This window comes from Haliotis asinina, chromosome 1, assembly GCF_037392515.1.
Source record: "Haliotis asinina isolate JCU_RB_2024 chromosome 1, JCU_Hal_asi_v2, whole genome shotgun sequence".
Lineage (NCBI taxonomy): Eukaryota > Metazoa > Mollusca > Gastropoda > Lepetellida > Haliotidae > Haliotis > Haliotis asinina.
In genome coordinates, this window is record NC_090280.1 from 96,217,136 (window position 1) to 96,239,140 (window position 22,005).

General features: G+C 41.6%; 2 protein-coding genes across 2 annotated transcripts; both read left to right on the top strand.

Annotated features, from left to right (window-relative positions):
• Positions 1-277: 277 nt before the first annotated feature.
• LOC137284731 (sulfotransferase 1A1-like) lies at positions 278-6,330 on the top strand. Its single transcript, XM_067816655.1, has 5 exons — positions 278-464; positions 2,923-3,273; positions 4,002-4,105; positions 4,695-4,857; positions 5,825-6,330. Exons 1-5 carry the CDS (start codon positions 287-289, stop codon positions 5,932-5,934), a joined length of 906 nt encoding a protein of 301 aa, XP_067672756.1. The 5' UTR covers positions 278-286; the 3' UTR covers positions 5,935-6,330.
• A 4,686-nt stretch (positions 6,331-11,016) lies between these two features.
• LOC137277341 (sulfotransferase 1B1-like) lies at positions 11,017-14,896 on the top strand. The gene is made up of 4 exons (XM_067809035.1): positions 11,017-11,196; positions 11,752-12,099; positions 13,489-13,592; positions 14,756-14,896. Exons 1-4 carry the CDS (start codon positions 11,019-11,021, stop codon positions 14,894-14,896), a joined length of 771 nt encoding a protein of 256 aa, XP_067665136.1. The 5' UTR covers positions 11,017-11,018.
• The last annotated feature ends 7,109 nt before the right edge of the window (positions 14,897-22,005 follow it).

Here is a 22,005-nt window from a genome sequence, read left to right on the forward strand (position 1 = left end):
TACACTTTCTCAGTCAGTCGCGGTGGCTGAGCGGGCTAGACAGCGTGCTGGCGAATAGGTGCCTGACTCTGAGGGTACGGGTTCAAATCCCAGATGGGACACAACCAAACAAAAGCACTAGAATCTGTACTTTCCTGAGAACATGTAATTCCAAAAGTAACATTGCATTGTGAGCACGTTCCAGATGGCATAGTGTATTCATATTCATGCATATGCTCTCTCTGTATTACACCAGTTATGCATTTATGCATTACGTTCATGTTTTGAATATATCTCCGTAGACACGATGTCACGCTTAGTGGAGCTGAAGGACCGTGGTGGTGCCACAATGTCTGTGAACCAGTATGAAGACTGCTACTTCTACCGAGGGAGTCTGCCCATCCCTTTTGATGAACACATGAGACGCGTTAAAGAGATGAAGCTCACCCCCGAGGATGTGCTGTTGTGCAGCTATCCCAAGTCAGGTAATCACGGGCGACGGGTTTTCCTTGATTTTCAGTTGGAGCAATACCTGCCTCGTCCCATTCTTAAAGGAACTATATCACACCACACTTTCCTGAAAGTAAATAATGCAGTTCTTTCCATAATAGTAACTATCAGCCCTCAGCGAAACTACCATATAATTTCTTCCAAAAATGTTCGAATGAAATAATGTAAGGTTGCATTTAATCAATCGTCCGAATCGTATTTCAAGTAAACCCCCATAGAAGTGATCTATACGAATATGCTGTATTTGAAACCAGTTCGTCAAACACATACAACACCGTGCACGACAGTTTTCAATGTACGGAGCACAAGTCATATTCCATGTATAGCATGTGGTCTCTGTTTGGAAGCTGTTCGCTTTGATGTTTCTACTATCGATTTCAGGCAAGTCGTAAGGGATGATGGGTACTTTATTGCATCAATAGGAGGCTAAAGTGATACAGACCAACATATTGTAGAAACTGTGTGACACTGTGCCTAAACTCTTTGCATACGTATAGTGTTTGAAATCGTAGTCCAGTTTATCTTCAAAAATTAAGTTGTTGACAAAAGGGACATACATAAAGCAACATAACCATTGTATAAATATGGTTATCAAGGTCGATTATTCGATAATAGACATCCTCTCTTAAGAAGCGTATGGTATCCTTTATGTAGGCATAATATGTGATCTAAGAAGAAGCTAAACTATTATCTATGCAGAGTGTAGTATCATCTTGATGTCAGTATCATCAATGTCGATATGTTCTTTACGTTTATGAAGGTATTTACCGCGAAGATGATATTTTTGGACAATGACACTAACACACTTCCGTATATGTCATTGATACTGACAGGATGATACACAGCGATCCTTGAAGATCCGGGTTAAAACGGGGCTACAACAACACATGGTTATCAAACGGGTCAGGCTCGCTGACTTGGTTGATGCCTTTCATTGTACCCGAATTGCGAGGATAGATGTTCATGATGTTGATCACTGGACTGTCTGCTACAGACTCGATTATCTACGCACCCGTCGGTATATAGCTGGAATGTTGCTGAACAGCAGACAAACAAAACATCTATACCAGCCACAAAAAGAAACTGTGCATTGCCAAAATATTATCCCAGTTGATAAGCACGATAACAATGTCATTGGTACATATAAACTTTAATGGAGGGATCAAGAGACCATAACAAGCCGTGAGAATTTCCACCATCGCCATTGAGAACAGCGGTGCGTCGACGACGCAAAGAGCCTATCAAACGTGCAAGGAAGGCTTGTGGGATGTCACGCCAGATTCTCTCAAGTTCTGTTGCAAGGTCAAGGGCGTTATCTGGCGGATGAGGAAGACGGTGTAGACGTCGATCCATCTCCACCCAAACATGCTCTATCGGGGAGAGGTCCGGTGAATTTGCAGGCCATGGCAGTAAGTCCACGTTCTGGTATTGCAAGAAATCCATAGGAACCCTTGCCGTATGAGGGCGAGCATTGTCCTGTTGGAATGTTAAACTATGGCCATGACGTTACAGAAATTGAATCGCCACAGGTCGAAGAATCTGATCCCTGCAGCCCACATCAGTTACGTTGCCCTGAACAATCACCAAAGGAGTTCTTTGGCGTGCTGTTATTACACCCCAAATCACCACGGAATCACCTCCAAAGCGATTCCTCTCCAAGACACAGGCCTGTGCATAACGTTGTCCCACAGGTCTATAGGCACGTTGATGTCCATCACCATTGGAAATGGACTCATTTGTAAAAACAACATTTCTCCACCAAAACAAGGGTCTGCGGACATGATTTCAACACCACAATTGTCGATGACGTTGTGTCAGGATAGGTTGTATGGCGGGACGTCGTGGTCTAAACCCGTCATGACGTAAACGTTTTCCAGCTGCAGTCTGTAATCTGTGGTGAAGATGGGTCACCCTTACCCTCAGTCTTGTCTTGGTGTTCTAACACGTGGACGTCCAGAACGTGGCGGATCGATGACGTCACTTGTGTTCTGGTAACGTCTCACCAGTGCAGAAATGGTGTTCCGGTGGCAGTGGAAATGTGCAGCCACAGACCATCCCAATGGCCCAATGAAGGACATTAGTCTTGGCATGCTCTGCGTTTCAATAGCCGTTCAATTTTTTGAACCATCGCAAGGGCAGGGCTTGAGCTTTCCAGAGTAACTGTATTGTGTGGCATTCATTTGCTCTGTTTCTCTTTCCCGGAATGCACGTGCAACAGTGTATTGCACGTCTGAAGGACGAAACCACAGCCGTCACGGAACGTGTCGCATGCATGCATGTTGGATACATGTCACTAATCTCTGAGATTAAATCCACATTTTTGTATACATAGAAGATATTTTTGCACTGTCGAGCTAATATGCTTCCATATATTTCAATGACACTGACAGTTAGATACATTGCAGTTATGAAGCAATGCATGCCTATTTCCAGGTACCCACAGTTTATGGGAGGTGGTATCATCCATCGTACACGGTGACTTGAAGTCCAAGGAAAGTGTCTCGGATGTCGATATGCTAGATTTCACATCTATGAAACTACTAGACAGAACACCAACACCAAGAATTCTCGGCTGTCACTTCCGTTTCCGGTTTCTTCCGAACGAGGTTCTAACCAAGAAGCCGAAGGTGATCTACCTCCAACGTAACCCCAAGTCTGTCGCCGTATCCTATTACACCATGACGTACGGCATGACGACGGTGCGCAGTTATGAGGGTCACGTGCCCGTCAAGCAGTACGATGGTACTTGGGATGATTACCTGGAGTCCTTTCTGGAGGGTGAAGGTAACAGTAAATCATGAGTAAGTGTGTGAGTGAGTGAATGAGTGCTTTCGGTTTTACAGCGCTTTTAGCAATAATCCCGTAATATCGTGTCGGGAGACACCAGAAATTGGCCTCACACATTAAACCCATATAGGGAATCGAACCCGCACCTTTGGCGGGACGAGCGAGTGCTTTTGCCACAGGGCATTGTTACAGGGCGCCAGAGGTTTGAGATGCACGAAAACAATTTTCTTGGATTAGGTTTTGTCATAGTTTTGCAGGACTCTTCTCTACATTTTTCTCACGCTATTCTCAGACATCAGTCTAACGCTTCAGCCGCTTCAAGATGGTTATTCGTAATTCACATCATCTAAGCCACTGATCCCTACCCTGTTAAAAGTGCTAGTCAGTCATCACCTCTGTTTGTAGATCTCCTTATTCATCAACCACAGGCTTCACTGTAGACTTTCTACATTACCCTGGCAAGCGATAAAACTACAATAGTTTAGTCTTAAACAACCTAACGCTTTGCCCTTGCGTTACACCAGTACACGTTTACATCTGAGTCTCCCAAGGCAACATGCCTCCCTTACATAGCGTTGAATGGGTACCCGGTAGGATGTGACTGTTCAACCATGTAGCTTCTAATAATGCAGAACGGGTTCTATGCTGCTGATTAACCTTTTAACTTAGTTTGCGTGCAAACTGATTTATGTGTCAAGGTAACAATACCGTGTTTTCGTTTCCAGTGGAATACGGATCCTGGTTCGATCATGTACTAGACTGGGAACAAGCAAGGGTAGAAAATCCTAATTTGCCTCTATTTGTTCTGCAATATGAAGATATGAAAAAGGTATGCAAAACCAATATTACACGTTTCATACGGTCAGGTCGGGCGTCATCTAAGCGTGTAGCCTATATTTAATTAACGTACAGTTTTTGGGTTTTTTTTTTTTTTTTTTTTTTTTTTTTTTTGGGGGGGGGGGGGGGGGGGGGGGGGCTTGTTTTGTTGGGTTTTTTTTGTTTCCCTTCTGTCACCAACGAGAAGATAATTATGAAACAAGAAAAAAACACATGGAGCAGGTCAACACTCGTTAGGTGATTGCTGATTATGAAATGATTATTTGTTACATTAACCGATTATATGTTTGTTTACAGTTTGGAACCTGTGTTTCGGTGTTTCCAGTGTTTCGGAGAGTGTTCTCAGCCTACTAACGAGTTAATAATATTTGTGGCGGTATTGTCAAATCCAATTTTCAAGTGTATGCTTTCTTGTGCAACACAAATTTATAACGAATTTTGAAATGCTTTATTTGAAGTGTTTCAATGACGGCTACTGAAGATGTTAGCATCAGCTAAGGGAGTGTATATATATGTTTGCCTTACATTCGCATGGTCAGAAATTACGACGTATGCCGGTTATCTCCCCTGTCCACTTACAGGATCCAGTCTCATGGATTCAAAAGATGTCGGAATATTTAGGAAAGGAATGTGATGTTGACACCGCCGCCAGCATTGCACAGATCTGCAATTTCAGCACTCACAAACGAAAACGACCTCAGTCGACAATAGTGCTTGCAGCTGACGGCAGGACCACAAGAAAAGGTTAAACAATGATATATTTGATTATTATACTTTAAGTTATGAAGAGAAGTAACGGCTGGTTCGAACATATGCCTGCTTATGAATTATGAATTTACCCAACAATCGCGACATAAACATGTGATCTTGTCTCTGTGTCAGCCTACCTTATAAACTGTCAAAAAAAACTAGAAACGCACAGGTGAAAATTCAGCAATGTAAACACTTTATTTCATTTGTCAATAATAATAGTAATAATGATCGTACAAACATCAAATTTCACTTGGGTGATGTCAACAGTCACTGTTACAAGGTGCACATGAAAAATGTTTCTGGAAACGTTACACTCGACGTACGGATGGCGTGAAAGTCAGTATCTGTTGTGACCACCTTGAGCATTCAACACTGCTTGGCACCTCCTAGGCATAGACGTGATCAGTCTCCGAATCCGTGCATGGGGTATCCTGGTCCATTCCCCCTGCAAGGCCTGAGACAGTTGTTGCAGTGTTTGAGGTTGAGGCTGACTTCGTAGGACACTTTTACCAAGGTGGTCCCACAAATGTTCAATTGGATTGAGATCGGGTGATTTTGAAGGCCAAGGTAGAACTGTGATGTTCTGATTCCTCAGATAGTCCATGGTGAATCGTGCCACGTGCGGCCTGGCGGTGTCCTGCTGGAAAACGTGACGTTGAATGTCGAAAACTAGAAGCAAGTGACGTTTCAGAACTTCGTCCCTATAACGAATTGCTGTCAGGTTTCCCCGGACGTGTACCAAATCACTCCTCATGTTGTAGGAAATGGCCCCCACACCATAATACTTCTAATACTCCTAATGTTAACAAATGCAAGTTAAACTCGAGGAATAACACAATCTAATAGCCTCTGAAATGTGGATATCCTCTGCAACGCCGCCATATAGCCGGAATATTGCTATATGTGCTTTAAAACTAAACTCACTCACTCACTATATATAGAACTATGTTTGTTTTAGGTCGTGCTGGTGAATGGAGGCATTGGCTGACTGTGGCACAGAATGACCATTTTGATAAGATTTACAAGATAAAGATGGCCAAGAGTAGCTTTCTGAATCACTACAACTGAACTGTCTGAATCACTACAATTGTATTGTCTGAATCACTACAACCGAACTGTCTGAATCACAACAACTGAACTGTCTGCCTGAATCACAACAATTGAACTGTCAGAATCACAGCAACTGCACTGTCTGAAGCTCAACTGAACTGTCTGAATCACTACAGCTGAAGTGTATGTCTAAATCGCAACCACTGAACTGTCTGTCCAAATCACTACAACTGAACTGTCCCAATCACTACAGTTAAACTGACTTCGTCATATCTGTATCAAAGTGATAACTACTTTGCGGAAGTGCCGGTATCGATGTATGTTCCCGTACTCCCCATCTTCTCAGTGCTGTTCAAATTGTAATCAGTCGCATATATAATATACACTGTCATTAAATAGAAGGATGCGTCCTGAGGGATCGTTTTAGTTTGGATTTTTTCCAAGTGGGTTCTTGGCTTCGCTCAGAAGTTTACGACATGTTAAGGTTAGGGTTGTCATTGGTCATCAGCAGACAAAGCTTGTCGTAAAAGGCGACAAACAGGATCGCATTCCAACTGCGTAGATCGATTCTCATTAATTTAATCACTGGATTATCAGGTCCTCTTGGTTTCAGCGGCGTGGTTGGATGCATAAGACGTACACGGGTTTTCCACCCACAACTAGCTGTATTATGACTGCAGATCGAAGAGCTATCTCGAATACAGTCTTGTGAAAAGAGTCATAGATCAGTTAAAGTACAGAAGGTTATGGACAGGTAACCGCGCCTGTCAGCATAACGGAGGGTTTTTCCAATTGTCCTGCCCCACAACGAAGCACACGTGACACATGTGGTCTCAGCTTAGACGTTGCCTGTGTTCACCCATCAGAAAAGTGGTACCACGGTGAGATAGCTATTAACATTCAAACGCAGAACCGCGGTAGTTCTGTCCATCGTGCTAAATGCGCTTGGAACATGTCCGTGGTCTTATTATTACTTCAAAGGAATGGACATACACAGATAGCTACAAAAGTGTATGTCACACATCTTACACCGATTTGTTTCTGCTGCTTGACAAGTATTAGATGAGCCAGCGCAATGAACGCGTTTGTGACAAGCAGGCGGGGCAAAACACTCTGGACGAATTCACTTACTAGCAGTTGCCAGGCAGATTGACGATTATGCACGTGCAATACATGCTGACCATGGCGTGAAATCAATACCGCGACTGTTTAACACGTGTCTGGTAGAGCGATTTAGTTCAGAAAAACACCATCGCGACACGATTCGCAAGAGGAAATTGAACTTTTCAATATTTAGACGACAACCTGTTTCCCTCTTGTTTTGAATGGAATGTTCCGGAGGGCGTTCCCATATGTGCAAATTGGGGGCATTTGTCAGGTCGTGGTTCATATCATACATGTCAAGCAAGAAGCGAGGCTAAACTATTGACTCAATCTACTGTTGGTAAGTCGCCGACTTGAGATTTTTTCGTTTTCTTGTCACGGTTCCATTTATCTCCACCATCAAAATGGACCGCTGGTGAATTGTGCATTACGTTCGTAGTAAGAGAATACATCTCATAATTATGTTCACTCTCGATTGATGGTCCTTTGCACGTTCTTTACACCTACTTATAGATCTTTCTGTCTACAAGAGCTATACTCTCTGAAATAGGAAGAAGAGCATATCATGTTTCACGTCACACCACAACTGTATATATTATTGTACATACATGTAATAGGTAGAGTCTGTCGGTGTACATGTGTCTGATAGACAAGACGTGTTTTTATTGCTCTGATAATGGGTGTCTCTTTAGCCCAGTATCGGGCTAATATTGGTACATTTATACAATCAAATGGTTCCAAATCGTTTGCACGGTCTCCAAGTCGAACAAAGATACGTTTTGCTTACTCCTCCTGTTCCTTCTCAGCACACAACTTGTGACGAGCAGGTTAATGGATCTCACACCCATTAGTCCACCCAGTAGACTGGTAAAGATGGATCAGTGCAAGTTGATCAAGGTTTGAATGAGTCGAACAGTGATGCGATGAAGGAATGTTCACTGAACTGAACTGTGCTGTGGATGAGGATTTTGAATAGCTGGCACGAAAGTTGGGCCTGGACGAGCAACTCGCCCATGGAGAATGTGGAGTTACATTGCTCAGTTAAAGAACCTGAAGATAAACCAGAAGATCTTGAACCTTTAAACCGACATGATAATTTGTTGTTTCATGGACTACACAGATAAACCATTATGTCTTCATAGATATTGATTCACTAACCAGTGTTACTGATTATGTCATTGGCATATAACATCTCACACCACTATTACTTGTCTGTATACTTCTTGTACATGTTGGGTAATATCATGGAGAGACCACAGACTGGACTAAAGCAAGTGAAACTGACCAACTGCCATATCGATATGAAACACAAAACTAGTTTCGTGGCAATGAAAGCAACTAGACATACTTTGGCAACAGTGTAGATTTCACTGAGTACTATTGTGACCATGAAGTTCAGAGTGTGCAAGGTTTTATTGGGTCAAAATGCCCAAACATCTATAAAGATTTTTTATGATCAATCACCAGTCATACGAACCTTGTGGAGTGAGTGAGTGAGTTAAATTTTACATCTCATCGGCAATAATACAGCCACATAGCGATGAAAACAATGTAATCAGTCTAAAATATCCGTCGACAAAGGGCAGTAAAACTAAGTAGATTATCACAGATATATGGATGTTAAAACTAGTCATGAAATCTAAAATATTTTAACTAGAGAGGACGATACAATATATAAAAACAGGCCGAACCTTGTGGAAGTACAGGTGGGGCCGAGGCCCTGGCAACGGTTTCAAACGTTTATGTGAGGGTTTATGTGAGGGTTACGGGACTTAGCAGAACAAACAATCTTCAGTTGTACACAGTGGATTTTGACAGGGGTGATTCCTATCATTTACTACGTGCCTGTACCATAACTCTAGAAAACCTAATGATCCCAAATGTGTAACTACATGAATGATACAATCACGATGACGTTTAAAATATCTGCTTAATCGTGTCAACCCTAGAATAAGTACGTATGGAATAGCAAATATACTGTAAATCAAGAATTTTATGCGAGTGGCGAGACGTTTTCGCGAATTGCCCAATTCTCAAAAGTGAATAGCAAATCCTACCAAACTGAATCCGATCACATACGAAAGGCTGTAGTTAACTTTACAGTGAGCTCAGATGAGTACTTCTGTGTGTATGCAATCACTGATATTTTTTAAAAACAAGAAATATGATGTACGTTGTTAACATAAACTCTAACAGCTTGTTCACCTGTCCAAAAATTCATTTGTTGAATAATATTGAATAATGTGTTTGCATCATGTTTATGGTTTTGGTGACAGCTTGTTGAAACCTCAGTGGTAAATCACCAAATGGAAATAATATGCAGATAAATCAAAAGACTTTTTAACAGTTATCTAAACTGTTCAATAAATACGTGGAAAGGGTACTTGAATGTTGTGAGCATAGTGAGTGAGAGGGAGAAGTTTACCTGTTTCATGTAGCATGTCCAAACATTGTTTACACAACAGTCCCGTTTCCTGTTTACTGAGTTCCGTTCTAACGCACAACGTAATGCGATAACCAGTCCAGAATTCTTAGAATATGAATCAGTGTGATCTGTTACGTCCTAGCACGTGTATATTGCAAAACTACGCTCCTTCTAAATCCTTGCAAACACGTCGTACAGCGAGCTCTGTCGTACAGCGAGCTCTGACAAACGAAAGCTTTGCCGGCTCTTTGTTTATGGCTTACCAGCCCGATAGGCGCTAATTTCAAATTGCAAATGGTTAGTAATGGAAGTTCTGCATTACATATTGTCACTAGCAGACAGGCAGGCAGACAACCAGACATTGAGTTTTCTCTGTGACAGAGTCTGCTTGTCACAATCAACTTGTTTGTTTTATGTAACGAGTAGATTATTTCCTTGTTTGTGTACACAGCCAAGCGTATACTACTGCTAACGACCTCATACCCCGGGCAAGTGTACTGTTTCGATCTCCCCGAACCTACTCTCTATGCTTTATGAGCCCAGCGCAACATACCTGCTGAAACCACTGTATTTCGGCGTTCATTTCATATAATTTCCGTAGCTATTGTTTCCTCTACACCAAACGGAACACTAGACTGGGTATTCGTTTCAACTAACGTTCAGCGTTTTGTGCTATGTTATGATTTATCAGTGTTATGTTTGTGGCCATTTTGCTTTCAACTGATATTTAATGCATGCCAAATATGTCACGTAAGTATGGTTCATTGAGACAGTGAGGTATAATATCCGTTGCGGATTCCAGTAAAAGCCCATTGATATCTGCTCAGGCCTTTAGTCGAACCAGCGGGTACAGAATGGTATGATACAGTGTCATGCAGACCCCCAATCCAATATAACCAAGAAAGCTCATGCAAGTGTAGGAAACATTTCATCAGTTTCAGGGCTCTTTTCATTGTGAATTATGATCATTTTCCTGTAAAATATTTCTGGTCAGAAACCAGATGTAAGCCTAGCTATCGTGGTAAACAGACCATAATTAATATCAAAGTGGATGTGGGATTTGGACCAGTAATAACAGGGTATTGTCTGACCCAGCGGACATAACTGTCCACAGCTAACCGAGGCGCAGATGTTCATGGATACAAATAATGCAGTTGGAGATATGAGTGGACATGACATGTGCATAATAACTAGTGTGTTGTTTTTAAATGATTTTACAGTTGTTTCTTCAATTCTTAGTATTGCATTCGATCTGTGAGGAGCTGGGTTAGAACTGACCTACAGCAACTCATGCTTGTCGTAAGATCGGACGGTCAAGCTCCCTGACTTCGGTGGCATATACTATCGTCTTCATATAATTAACGCTATTGATCCCTGGATTGTCTTGTCCAAAATCGATTACTCACAGACAGCTACTGTGTATGCGTGTGTACGTGTATATAAAGTGATCAGTATAAATATAGTATAATTTGTGTTAGAGAGAGAGAGAGGCAGAGAGAACAATACCAATTACATTGTACACGATTGTACATGATATGTGCATTGTACATGTAATATTCTTACAGTTGTGACCATGTCGTCCAAAGTGGAGTTGGTAGACCGTAGTGGTCACAGTTTTGTGGTCAACTGTGTTGATGGATATTACTTTCATCGGGGCTCAAAGCCTATTCCGTTCCACCACCATCTAGACAGCGTTAAAGAAATGGCAATACGCCAGGATGACGTCATGATCTGCTCATACCCTAAATCGGGTAAGTATCGAAAAACCTTCACCACGCCTGCACGTGTGTGTTTGTTGCTTAGATTCCCACCTAAAATATTCAAGCTGTATGAAGGCAGTATGTAAATAATCATATCTTGACGAAAAAAAAACAAGTGTACGAATAATATATTTGTAGAGCGCCTAACCCTCAAAGATATTTTGTGGCGCTAAGGATAAATGAGCTCAAACCGAAGACGTTAACTTGGTTGACCCAATCTGCCTTTGAGGAGGTTAACATTCGTATGACCGTTTGATCTTCTTGGTACCCATTTTCGGCGTGGCGAACAGAGGCAATGTTTTTTTTAACAAACTTACCTGCCCTAGGTACGTTGTGGTAGCTATTAACCTGTGACCATTAACCTTAGAATTTAGATTCACAGGGAGCTGAGAATGAAAAGTGAGCGCACACTAATTCGAGGATAGCGATAATAATGTAACCCTTGAGTTTCTTTAGGGTATGGATATTGAACATTATGACTATGCACATTATGATCAGTAAGTCACTCCCTCTTTTAAACATAATGCAGGATGTGTTCTCATTCAGGTTTACACTGGCTGTGGGAAGTCGTCAACATGATAACACATGAAGATCTGAATCACCGCAGCCACAAAGAAAGCATGAATCAGCCAGATTTCAGAGCCAGCGAGCTTGACAAGGTTCCATCTCCTAGGGTCCTTAGCAGCCACATCCGCTTCCGATTCCTTCCTTGTCAGCTCATTACTAACAAAACCAAGATCATCCTACTTGAGCGAGACCCCAAGTCTGTGGCAGTGTCTTTCTACAACATGACAGTTGGGATGAAGGGTGTTGAAGGGTACACTGGCATTGTGAGTGTAAAGGAGTATAATGGTAGCTGGGAGGACTTTCTTCAGATGTTCCTGGAGGGAAAGGGTAAGTTACGATGCATTTCTTCTGTTCACAGTATTGGCTTATGTTTACTAATACAACATGATGTAAAACGGACATATGTTTTGTTTGTGATATTTTTATGCTTTCTCTGCAGTTAGGTTATTTGATCTGTGAAGATATGTATGCCACCACCTTTGTATGCATTTAGCTGGTGTATTGCTTTCTGCATTTTAGCAACGTTGATTCACTAGCTTGACAATGATATGGTTTCTTGGGATGTGAATGAATACAAATGATTCAGTCATGATATTGGTTTCATACTGATTTGTATTATAGTCCACAATGATTCAGCGTTGATACTGCTTCATGTTTCAGTTCACATTGACTCGGTATTGATACTGCCTCATGTTTCAGTTTTCAATGACTGGGTATTAATACTGCTTCATGTTTCAGCTCCCAGTGACTCGCTGTTAACACCGCTTCATGTTTCAGGCCCAAATACTCGGTATTAATATTGCTTCATGCTTCAGTCCGCAATTACTCTGTATTCATTGCTTCATGTTTCAGTCCACAATGTTTCAGTCTCAAAATACGTGACATTAATATTGGTTAATGTTTTAGTCTTCAGTGACTGGATATTCATACTGCTTCGTGTTTCAGTCCACAATGACTCGGTACTGATACTGCTTCATGTTTCAGTTCTCAATGACTGGGTATTAATATTGTTTAATGTTTCAGCCCTCAGTGACTTGGTATCAATACCCCTTCATGTTCTCAGTGACACGGTACTAACTCTGCTTCATGTTTGAGTCAACAATGACCCGGTATTTGATACTGCCTCATGTTCCAACCCCCTTTGACCCAGGGATGATACTGCTTCATGTTTAAGTTAACTATACATGGTATTTGATACTGCCTCATGTTCCAATCCCCTTTGACCCAGGGATGATACTGCTTCATGTTTAAGTTAACTATACATGGTATTTGATACTGCCTCATGTTCCAATCCCCTTTGACCCAGGGATGATACTGCTTCATGTTTGAGTTAACAATGACCCGGTATTTGATACTGCCTCATGTTCCAACCCCCTTTGACCCAGGGATGATACTGCTTCATGTTTGAGTTAACTATACATGGTATTTGATACTGCCTCATGTTCCAATCCCCTTTGACCCAGGGATGATACTGCTTTATGTTTTAGTTAACAATGACCCGGTATTTGATACTGCCTCATGTTCCAATCCCCTTTGACCCAGGGATGATACTGCCTCATGTTCCAGTCCTGAAAGACTTTTGTTTAGAAGGGATTCATTAGTCCCTAGTGACTCGCTTCGTGTTCCAGTCTCCAGTATGTAGATATGTTCCATCGGGTTCAACAACGCACCCGTCCCGGTCACTGGATATTAACATTGGTGACGTGCATGTTTCAGTGCCCTATGGCTCGTGGTTTGACTACAAGCTTGAATGGGAGGACATCAGGAAACAACATCCAGACTTACCACTCATGGACTTAACCTTCGAGGATATGAAACAGGTACGAAATCAAATGCAATGTCTGTACAACCAAGATATGTATCCATAAAATTCATTACGATCCAATACAATAACGGAGACTTGTTAACATCATGCAGATTTCCACATTAAATGTGATGAGTTTTTCGCCCTCTGTGATACTCTACATTCCAGGATCTGGTCGCATGTATATGGCGAGTTGCAGATTTTGTTGGTAAACACATGACACCCGAGAGAGCAAAATCCATTGCAGAAGCTTGCACATTTCACAATCTGAAAAAACGTTATGATAACGCAGACACTAAAACCAAAGACATCGCATGGAGAAAAAAGACAGGGATCTTCCGGAAAGGTGACAAAATAAGATATTCTGAATGATTGTTATTTTGTTTATATTTCGTTATTGTGCTTGTTTGTTATTGTCACGTGATCGCTCGCATTGTCAAACCGTTTCTACACAGATAATCCTGAACATGAAATGAGCCTCAGTCCAAGTGTTTTCCGCCTCTGCCACCAGGAAACATATATAAAAACACCAAGCTATAACCGATTTTTAAATTCCTGATAGAGGACTTGCTCGACACATGTTAATTTCGTAGACTGATGGTCATATTGTTGATCACTATATTGTCAGGTCCAGACATGATTTTTACAGACAGGCGTCATATGGCCGAACTATTAGCAAACTATTGCATTTTATGTATACAGATATACCTTTTCTGCCTCTGATACTGTTGTTTATTAAGTAATGGCATACTTTCTCGCCTCTAATATTGCGTTTATCATTTCAGGTATAACAACAGACTGGAAGAATTGGTTTACAGTAGCACAGAGTGAACAGTTTGATAACGTTTACTCAGAAAAAAGGAGAAAGAGAGATAGGTTGAGCCCACAATATTGACACATTAAATAATATTCGGCTGGTATTGAGGAAGTTTATTTCAGGTGAATCAGATAAAAAATACAAATATTGTTAAATTCTAATTGATTCCTCTTCTCTTTCGTTAATCAAAATAGGAGTTACGTATTCTACACACACACACAGAGAGAGAATTCGGTTTTATGCCGCATTCAGCAACATTTCAGCTATATGGCGGAGGTCTGTAAATATGCTTGGTTACTTTCGATAGACCCCCTTTACAGAGGAGGGTAACCGCCCAGCCTTCCTCTGCGTTCTGTTTTCAGAACACCACTGAACCCTCAAAGGGAGCACGGCGAGTGCAGATAGAAGGTAGTCGCCATGAAGGCAGAACCCTTGCCCAGAACGCCACTGCAGCGTCGACTGTACTGAACATGATCAAAACAAACGCAGAGCGGTCGCCGTGATTGATTGATTACAGGACGAAGAGCGAAGGCAGACCCATCGCCGAGGTAGTGGAGTGAAGGCACAAACGTCGGTGAAAGGACGCGACATTTAAAAACTTCGTAAACTGCTACGTTGCCCCTGCCTTCTCTCTGCTTACATTGTTCGTCCGTCGAGCATCCATTCGTGTCCGTCGAGCAACCATTTGCGTCCGTCGAGCATCCATTCGCGTCCATCGGGCAACCATTCGCGTTCGTTGAGCATCATCTCTGCCATCATTCAGCGATTAGCACATATATATGACAACCACGGCGTTCGCTCTGCCCTTACCGTACTTCCCCTCTGCCTTTCCAGATTGCATATATATAGGTCTTGTGTTTGGTGATTCTTGGGCCAGTCCGTTGGAGGATGTCGTCAAAAAGGAATAGCTCCATTCTCAGATATTTGTAGAATGACCCTTTGTCTTCTGGACGCAGTTTTTGCATTAGTTCACTGTAGTCCCCGAACTGCCACCGTCTATTGCATCAACCATCAGCGGACCCACAGGGTTCTCAGTCTTCTTCTACAGCTATTTATCTTTCTAGTTAAGATGACAATGGCTATTTGGTTGAAAAACAATGTCTGTTGATCTTGCAAAAAGCTATTCGAAAACGCAGTTCATAGTTCATGCTTAATGAAGCCGTTACGCTATGGTCCCACTTGGCCTGCTCATATGAAACCTATGATAAAACGTCGTAGCCAGGTACTCGTATACCTAGAGTATGCAGTTTGCAGAATAGTCGCCACAGAACACATGTACAGAAGGCGGCGAGAAGGCAGAGCGAACGCGAATGAACACGTAAGGAAGACACAGCGGTCGGGGAGAAGGCAAAACCAGTGCTGAACGGACGCCGTTATTTAAGTATGATGGTACAGGAAGGCAGAAGGAAAGCAGAGAGGACACATAAGACACTTAAAGAACGCCACTGAAATGTAAAAGATTGGCAGCTTAGGTCGTACAAGGGTGTTACAGGAACACCGGAGCAGTTACACAGAAACAAAGGTAAGAAGACACAAGGGACGCCGGAGCAGTTAAACAGAAACAAAGGTAAGAAGACACAAGGGACGCCGGAGCAGTTAGACAGAAACAAAGGTAAGAAGACACAATGGACGTCGGAGCAGTTAAACAGAGACAAAGGTAAGAAGGCACAATGGACGCTGGAGCAGTTAAACAGAAACGAAGGTAAGAAGGCACAATGGACGCCGGAGCAGTAACACAGAAACAAAGGTAAGAAAGCACTATAGATGCCGGAGCAGTTAAACAGAAACAAAGGTAAGAAGGCACAATGGACGCCGGAGCAGTTAACAGAAACAAAGTTATGAAGGCACAATGGACGCCGAGGCAGTTAAACAGAAACAAAGGTAAGAAGGCACAATGGACGCCGGAGCAGTCAACAGAAAGAAAGGTAAGAAAGCACAATGGATGCCGAAGCAGTTAACAGAAACAAAGTTATGAAGCACAATGGACGCCGAGGCAGTTAAACAGAAACAAAGGTAAGAAAGCACAAGGACGCCCGGGCAACTGAACAGAAACAAAGGTTTGGCGACCGTTGTACCTCCTGGTATGTTAGAATGCAGTGAGAAGGCAGAGAGACCACCGTGCTGAGTAAAGTCGACCTCAGTTACGTAACGTAAATTCATAGTGTAACATGGTGAAGTACTTACGTGCTCGGACACCTTTAAAAATACCATCAGCACCAGCAAGTGATGCGGGCTACAAGGTCAGCAAGAGGGATGGAGTAAACCTATGTCAGTATAGAACCTTGTGTTGGGTTATTCATTGTATGCCAGAGTGCCAGTAGATGAATGCACTGTTGTAGTTAGGACCTACCAGCCTCGGGCGCACCAGTCGAGTGTAACTTGACATCAACCCGGACAATGTGGATCGGCCATATTAATAGGTAAGTGTTAATAGGGTTTACAAACACACAAAGCCCCCAGTAACGACACCTGTCACAAAGGTTAAACATACAAACGTACATGTGTAATTAAATACAAAATTGCTAGGGTAAGTGAATATAATTATGAAAGACATTGTCATCTGAACATCTGTACATATATGCCTGAAGTTTCTCTGCATAAATTATCACGTGGCATTATGCATATTCAAGCAAAAGTACAGTTGTAAATAGCTCAACACTCACTGAAGCAGGCAGACTTGCAGCAGACACTCTAGTGCGATACGAATATTCAAAGGTACGGACTAGTTTCTATGTATATTTTCTGAGTATTGTAATCTCACTTGGTGCGTCTATTCAAAGACTGTTAATCGCAGTAGTAAGAATTCTGGAGACAAGTCGAACATTTTTAGTATATCAGTTTTGATAATGTGATTACGATTCTGATATTCTCATCTGCAACAATGTCGGTGACATCGTATTACTAGCCAAAAAATAAATATATTCATATCACAAGCATCAAACAAATATGTTATCAATAGAAGCTTTTAGAACAACTGTTTTTAATGTTAAAGAAATTATAGCTAAAAAGAATAACGTTTGGCCCTCATTCCACAAGTGGAAATACAAAAAATTCAAAAAATAGAAACGTAAAATGAAATTAAAAAATGATACTTACAATTTTGCACACATATGTAAACTCAAACATGTTTTAGGGTTGCACAATGTTTCTGGGATGTTTCAAAAGATCATGCTTGACCAAACCAACCAAACGGTTTTATCAATCAGGATTATTTGTTTGATTGGCATTATTAGAATCTAGAGAGTAATAAGAGGGTAAGATTCTTTATGGATAACAACTTCTTTATTAAATATGATATCAAGCTTGACAACGGTATAAGGGTCCATACCGAAACGTCGCATCATATGTAATAAAGAAGTTGTTATCCATAAAGAATCTTACCCTCTTATCAATCATGATTGTCACGATGTGCGTGGATGTCAGGCGGCACGAATATCAAGCACAATGATTGTTTCTCACGCGCAAAGCATGAGTACAGCACGTGACTATAACAGACCCAAGTGAATCTCACAATTTCATCCACGACCTTTGCAAGTACTGTACACGAAAATGGGACGGCCAAACGCTGTCGTTCGAATTGGACGATTGCAAACTGGCGAATCAAAGAGATGAGGTGGCAAGGATCTTCAACGTCCATTCCAGCACAATAACTCGATTGTGGGATCGATTTCGTCAAACAAAGTCGACAAATGACCGTGGAAGATCAGGAAGACCTAGAGTCAGCACACCTGCCCAAGATCGGTACTTCCGGTTAACCCACCTACGTGGCCGGCGTAGTTTCTAGCCCGAAGAATGTCCGATCAGACAGTGAGGAACCGTCTCCGAGAAATAGGAATACGTGCCAAACGTCCAAAAGGTGCCCCCTCCTTGACAAGACTACATCGACGTCGAAGAGTGAGATGGTGTAACACGGTGCTGCCTTGGAACCTGGCAAACTGGAGGCGTATATGATTTAGCTATGAATCCCGGTATCTCCTCAGGAGACCGTGTCTATAGACGACGTCATGAACGTTTTGCTCCTAACTGCATTAGACACGTGGACAGATTCGGTGAATGGAGTGTTATGGTGTGGGTCTGACGGCTAATCGATATATAGACCAGATTCTCCGTCCGCATGTCCTTCGCCTTGTTGACCGTCAACGGCAGCTCTCCCAACAGGGCAAAAGCCAGGCCCCACACAGCACGTGCCACCGTGGACTACCTGGTCAATAACAACATCAATACCCTCCCCTAGCCATCCAGATGCCAGGATCTAAACCCTATCGAACACCCTTGGGATCAGATCGACAGACGGGTACGTCGCCGTCGTAATCCACCACAGAATCTTCAGCAGTTGTTCCACATGCTGCAAGTGGAAGGGAAAAGGATTCCACAGCAAACATCCAACGGCTGTATCCAGGTGGACAACAGTAATGACTGTTATTCTCATGAAATATGATAAGATAGTAATGCATTGCTGTACAAAATTTCATTCATGTATCTTTGCATTCCGCTGATCTCACTGAATAACACCAAATTTTCATTGATGTTTGGGTTTTGCGTTTCTTTTTTGAAGAGTATATTTGATCACTGTGTTGCAGTCTTACTGTACTTGTCTTATGTCTTAATCTTGTCTTTTATCAGTGCTGATAATACGTAACTTATAATAGGTTTTGATGTTTATACATGCTATTTCACACATGCCTCAGTACTTTATCCAACAAACAATGTTTTGCTGCCTTACATAAATTACAGAAAATCGGTATTCAAGCCAAGTATATTATTGAATGTACACCTACTGAAGTGACATGAATAAAAAGATTTACATAAAAAAGTTCAAATTTGTTATGTCGAGTCCCTTACAAGTGTAAATATGTATGCACAATGAGATTTAAAAGTGATATTAAGTGGTCAGATGTAACATATACCATTCAAAAAATGTAGGTGATATTTCACTTTGAGATCATACCACTAGCCAATGCCAATGCATATAAGAAAAAGTAAATTAAATATATATATATCCATACATGTGAAACATTTCCAAGGGAATGGAAGAAATTGGCACATTTTGCCTTAATTTCTCTTCAACATTTGATTCCTCCTTGACTTCATCGTGTGCTTTTCACCAGTCTTATCAAATGCTATATCCCTTACTCGTTTGATGGTATACGTGTGATATTCCAGTAATATAACGGTGTAGTCAATGCCGAGGCTTCGGCGTGACGAGCGAGCAAACGCCTTAGCCACTAAGCAACCCGCACCTCCCCAGTTACACAAATGAAAAGGTGCCTTATTTGCCTGAAAGGGTTTCATAAAATCAAGGTAAGGTCACAGAGTCTGCCAGAATCCTCTAAACTCGAATCCAATTTTCCTTTTCATTATACAGGGATAAGCCTGGCTCTGAAATCTCACATGGGACCACCTAAATGAGAGGGTTTTTTTCAAATCTTATGAGATATACTGATCGTGCACAAGAAAAGGAATAAACGACAAATAGGACATCGTCACATGCATCTGATCATGCCTCAACCACTCACCAATTTTAGTTTTCCGCGTATTTTGAAGTATAAGTTTCGGAATTTGGTTTTCATATTGAATCTGTAGATCTACTAACATCACCATTGGTGTCTGTTTTCTGGTTTTCTTCAAGGCCAACGATTTCAGTTGTTTCTTCGTTTTCTTGTGTAGCATTTACAAATTTCAGTATCGAATGATTTGGTTTCGTAGGCAGATGTTTTTGGGAGGCATGATGTTGCAGAACTTCCGAACGCCAACTCTGTACAATGCCGCACAGTGCATAAACAACACAGTACTGCGAGGTTCAGAGTTTACCATACTCCTTGCAGCGGAGATTGTTTTGCACAGCACCGTGTAACGATGTTCGAAGTTCCATAGCGGAGGTTATGTTTCGAATATTAAAAACAAGTGGAAGGCAACGGGAATATCATTGACAGAATAAAATAACGACAAAGCCTTTCTCAGTAAAACTGATTCAAACAGTTCATTATTTCTAACCCTACAGGTGAGCAGGATTTTAAATCGCTGCAGATAAATTTGAGTGTGATTTTGAAGCGACTGATGTGAGAAAATCGCGACATCGCGGCCCAAGGCAATCCAATTATGCTTTCATACTGTGATGCAAAGATACGTGTAAAGCAAATCAGCAAACTTAACAGCCCGATCCTGTTCGTCACCTTTCACCAAGCCACTGAAGATAGTCTATCCCGGACCTCTACAGGTTGTTGTCAAACGGTAAGGCAACGAATGTTAGAGTGAGTGAGTCAGTATGGTTTTATGACGCTTTTAGCAATATTCCACCAACATCACGGCGGGGGACACCAGAAATGTACTACACATTTTGTCTCTATGTGGGGAATCAAGCCAGGGTCTTCGGCGTGACGAGCCAACGTTTTAAACATTAGACTACCCCAACGTTCCAAACAATGGTATGAGGTATATGAACAATCCAAATTTCACAGTTCACCCACGTGTTGCGCCATTATAGCCGTGTGTTGTCCGCTTAGATCTGAATAAATATTAACAAGCATCCACTTACACTGTGCCAAGTATTCAAATAGACACTGTCATTTTTTTGTCCAAGCAGATACCACGCACAACCACGCTGTAAGAAATTAATAGCTCCTATTCATGTGTTATGTTGTATTAAGAACTTAACTACATTTTTTTCAATTTGCAGATGATTTCACATCAGTTTCACAAACTACTATATATGTTACAAAGACGACTGCAAATTTTATACAATAATGCGTCATACTGCGAAGTGATACGTATTCACACAAAAATACAACTATGATTGTATTCAAAACGGTGGCAGATGTCTGGATATTTAGGATGGGCCTCTGTAATATGTATATACGCAGATGTATACTGCATTCTTAATAGAACAGACATGTAATTATATAGTACCGTGATGAAAACTGAAATGAATGATTTAAGCATTATTTGTTGAAAACAAGAAAAAGGTATTGATACGTCGTAGGAAAATACAAGGCTCAGAATACATTGTTCGCGTCCTGGCGGCCCTGCTGTCTGTATAAATTCCACGCCACTGACTGCATGTTCATTCTGACGGATTCGCACAACGAACAAGAACGTCGGTCACTGACAGAAAGGTGGTGATTACTTGACTTCAGCTGCAGTTATTAATTGTAGACAGAACATTGCTTTGTGCCACGCTAACAAACAAAGGGTTATGAAAATTATGAAACCTCGCCACCGAGACTTGAAAAACATTTGCACCGAGCCATCTTAGCATTGGCTATGCCTTGCTCAAATTGCCAAGACACAGGATAATGTATTATGATTGTTATAGAAGAAATAAATAGTCGAGGAAACATGCCCAGCCAGCTGTCTCAGTCGGACGACGTGTTGTCCATGTATCGGTCACTGTATGTCATTTTCAAACAGTCAAGCATTTTCTTCCATTTTTGGTACCTTCAGCTGAATGGTGTCAAACACTAAACTGTTTTCTAGATCGCACGAACGCGCGTAATCAAGTAAACATTTTCATTCGTTTCTTGGATAAATAAAAACCTACTAGTATATCCTCTACCAGGATTAAACAGTCTAAGGGCAAAAGATGATGCAAAGAGCGACCAGAACTTTAATCCTC

Coding starts and splice junctions, on each gene's coding strand:
- LOC137277341 (XM_067809035.1), top strand. CDS start 11,019: ATGTCGTCCAAAGTGGAGTTGGTAGACCGTAGTGGTCACAGTTTTGTG. Junction 11,197..11,751: donor CTGCTCATACCCTAAATCGG/GTAAGTATCGAA, acceptor GTTCTCATTCAG/GTTTACACTGGCTGTGGGAA. Junction 12,100..13,488: donor GATGTTCCTGGAGGGAAAGG/GTAAGTTACGAT, acceptor TGCATGTTTCAG/TGCCCTATGGCTCGTGGTTT.
- LOC137284731 (XM_067816655.1), top strand. CDS start 287: ATGTCACGCTTAGTGGAGCTGAAGGACCGTGGTGGTGCCACAATGTCT. Junction 465..2,922: donor GTGCAGCTATCCCAAGTCAG/GTAATCACGGGC, acceptor GCCTATTTCCAG/GTACCCACAGTTTATGGGAG. Junction 4,106..4,694: donor AATATGAAGATATGAAAAAG/GTATGCAAAACC, acceptor GTCCACTTACAG/GATCCAGTCTCATGGATTCA.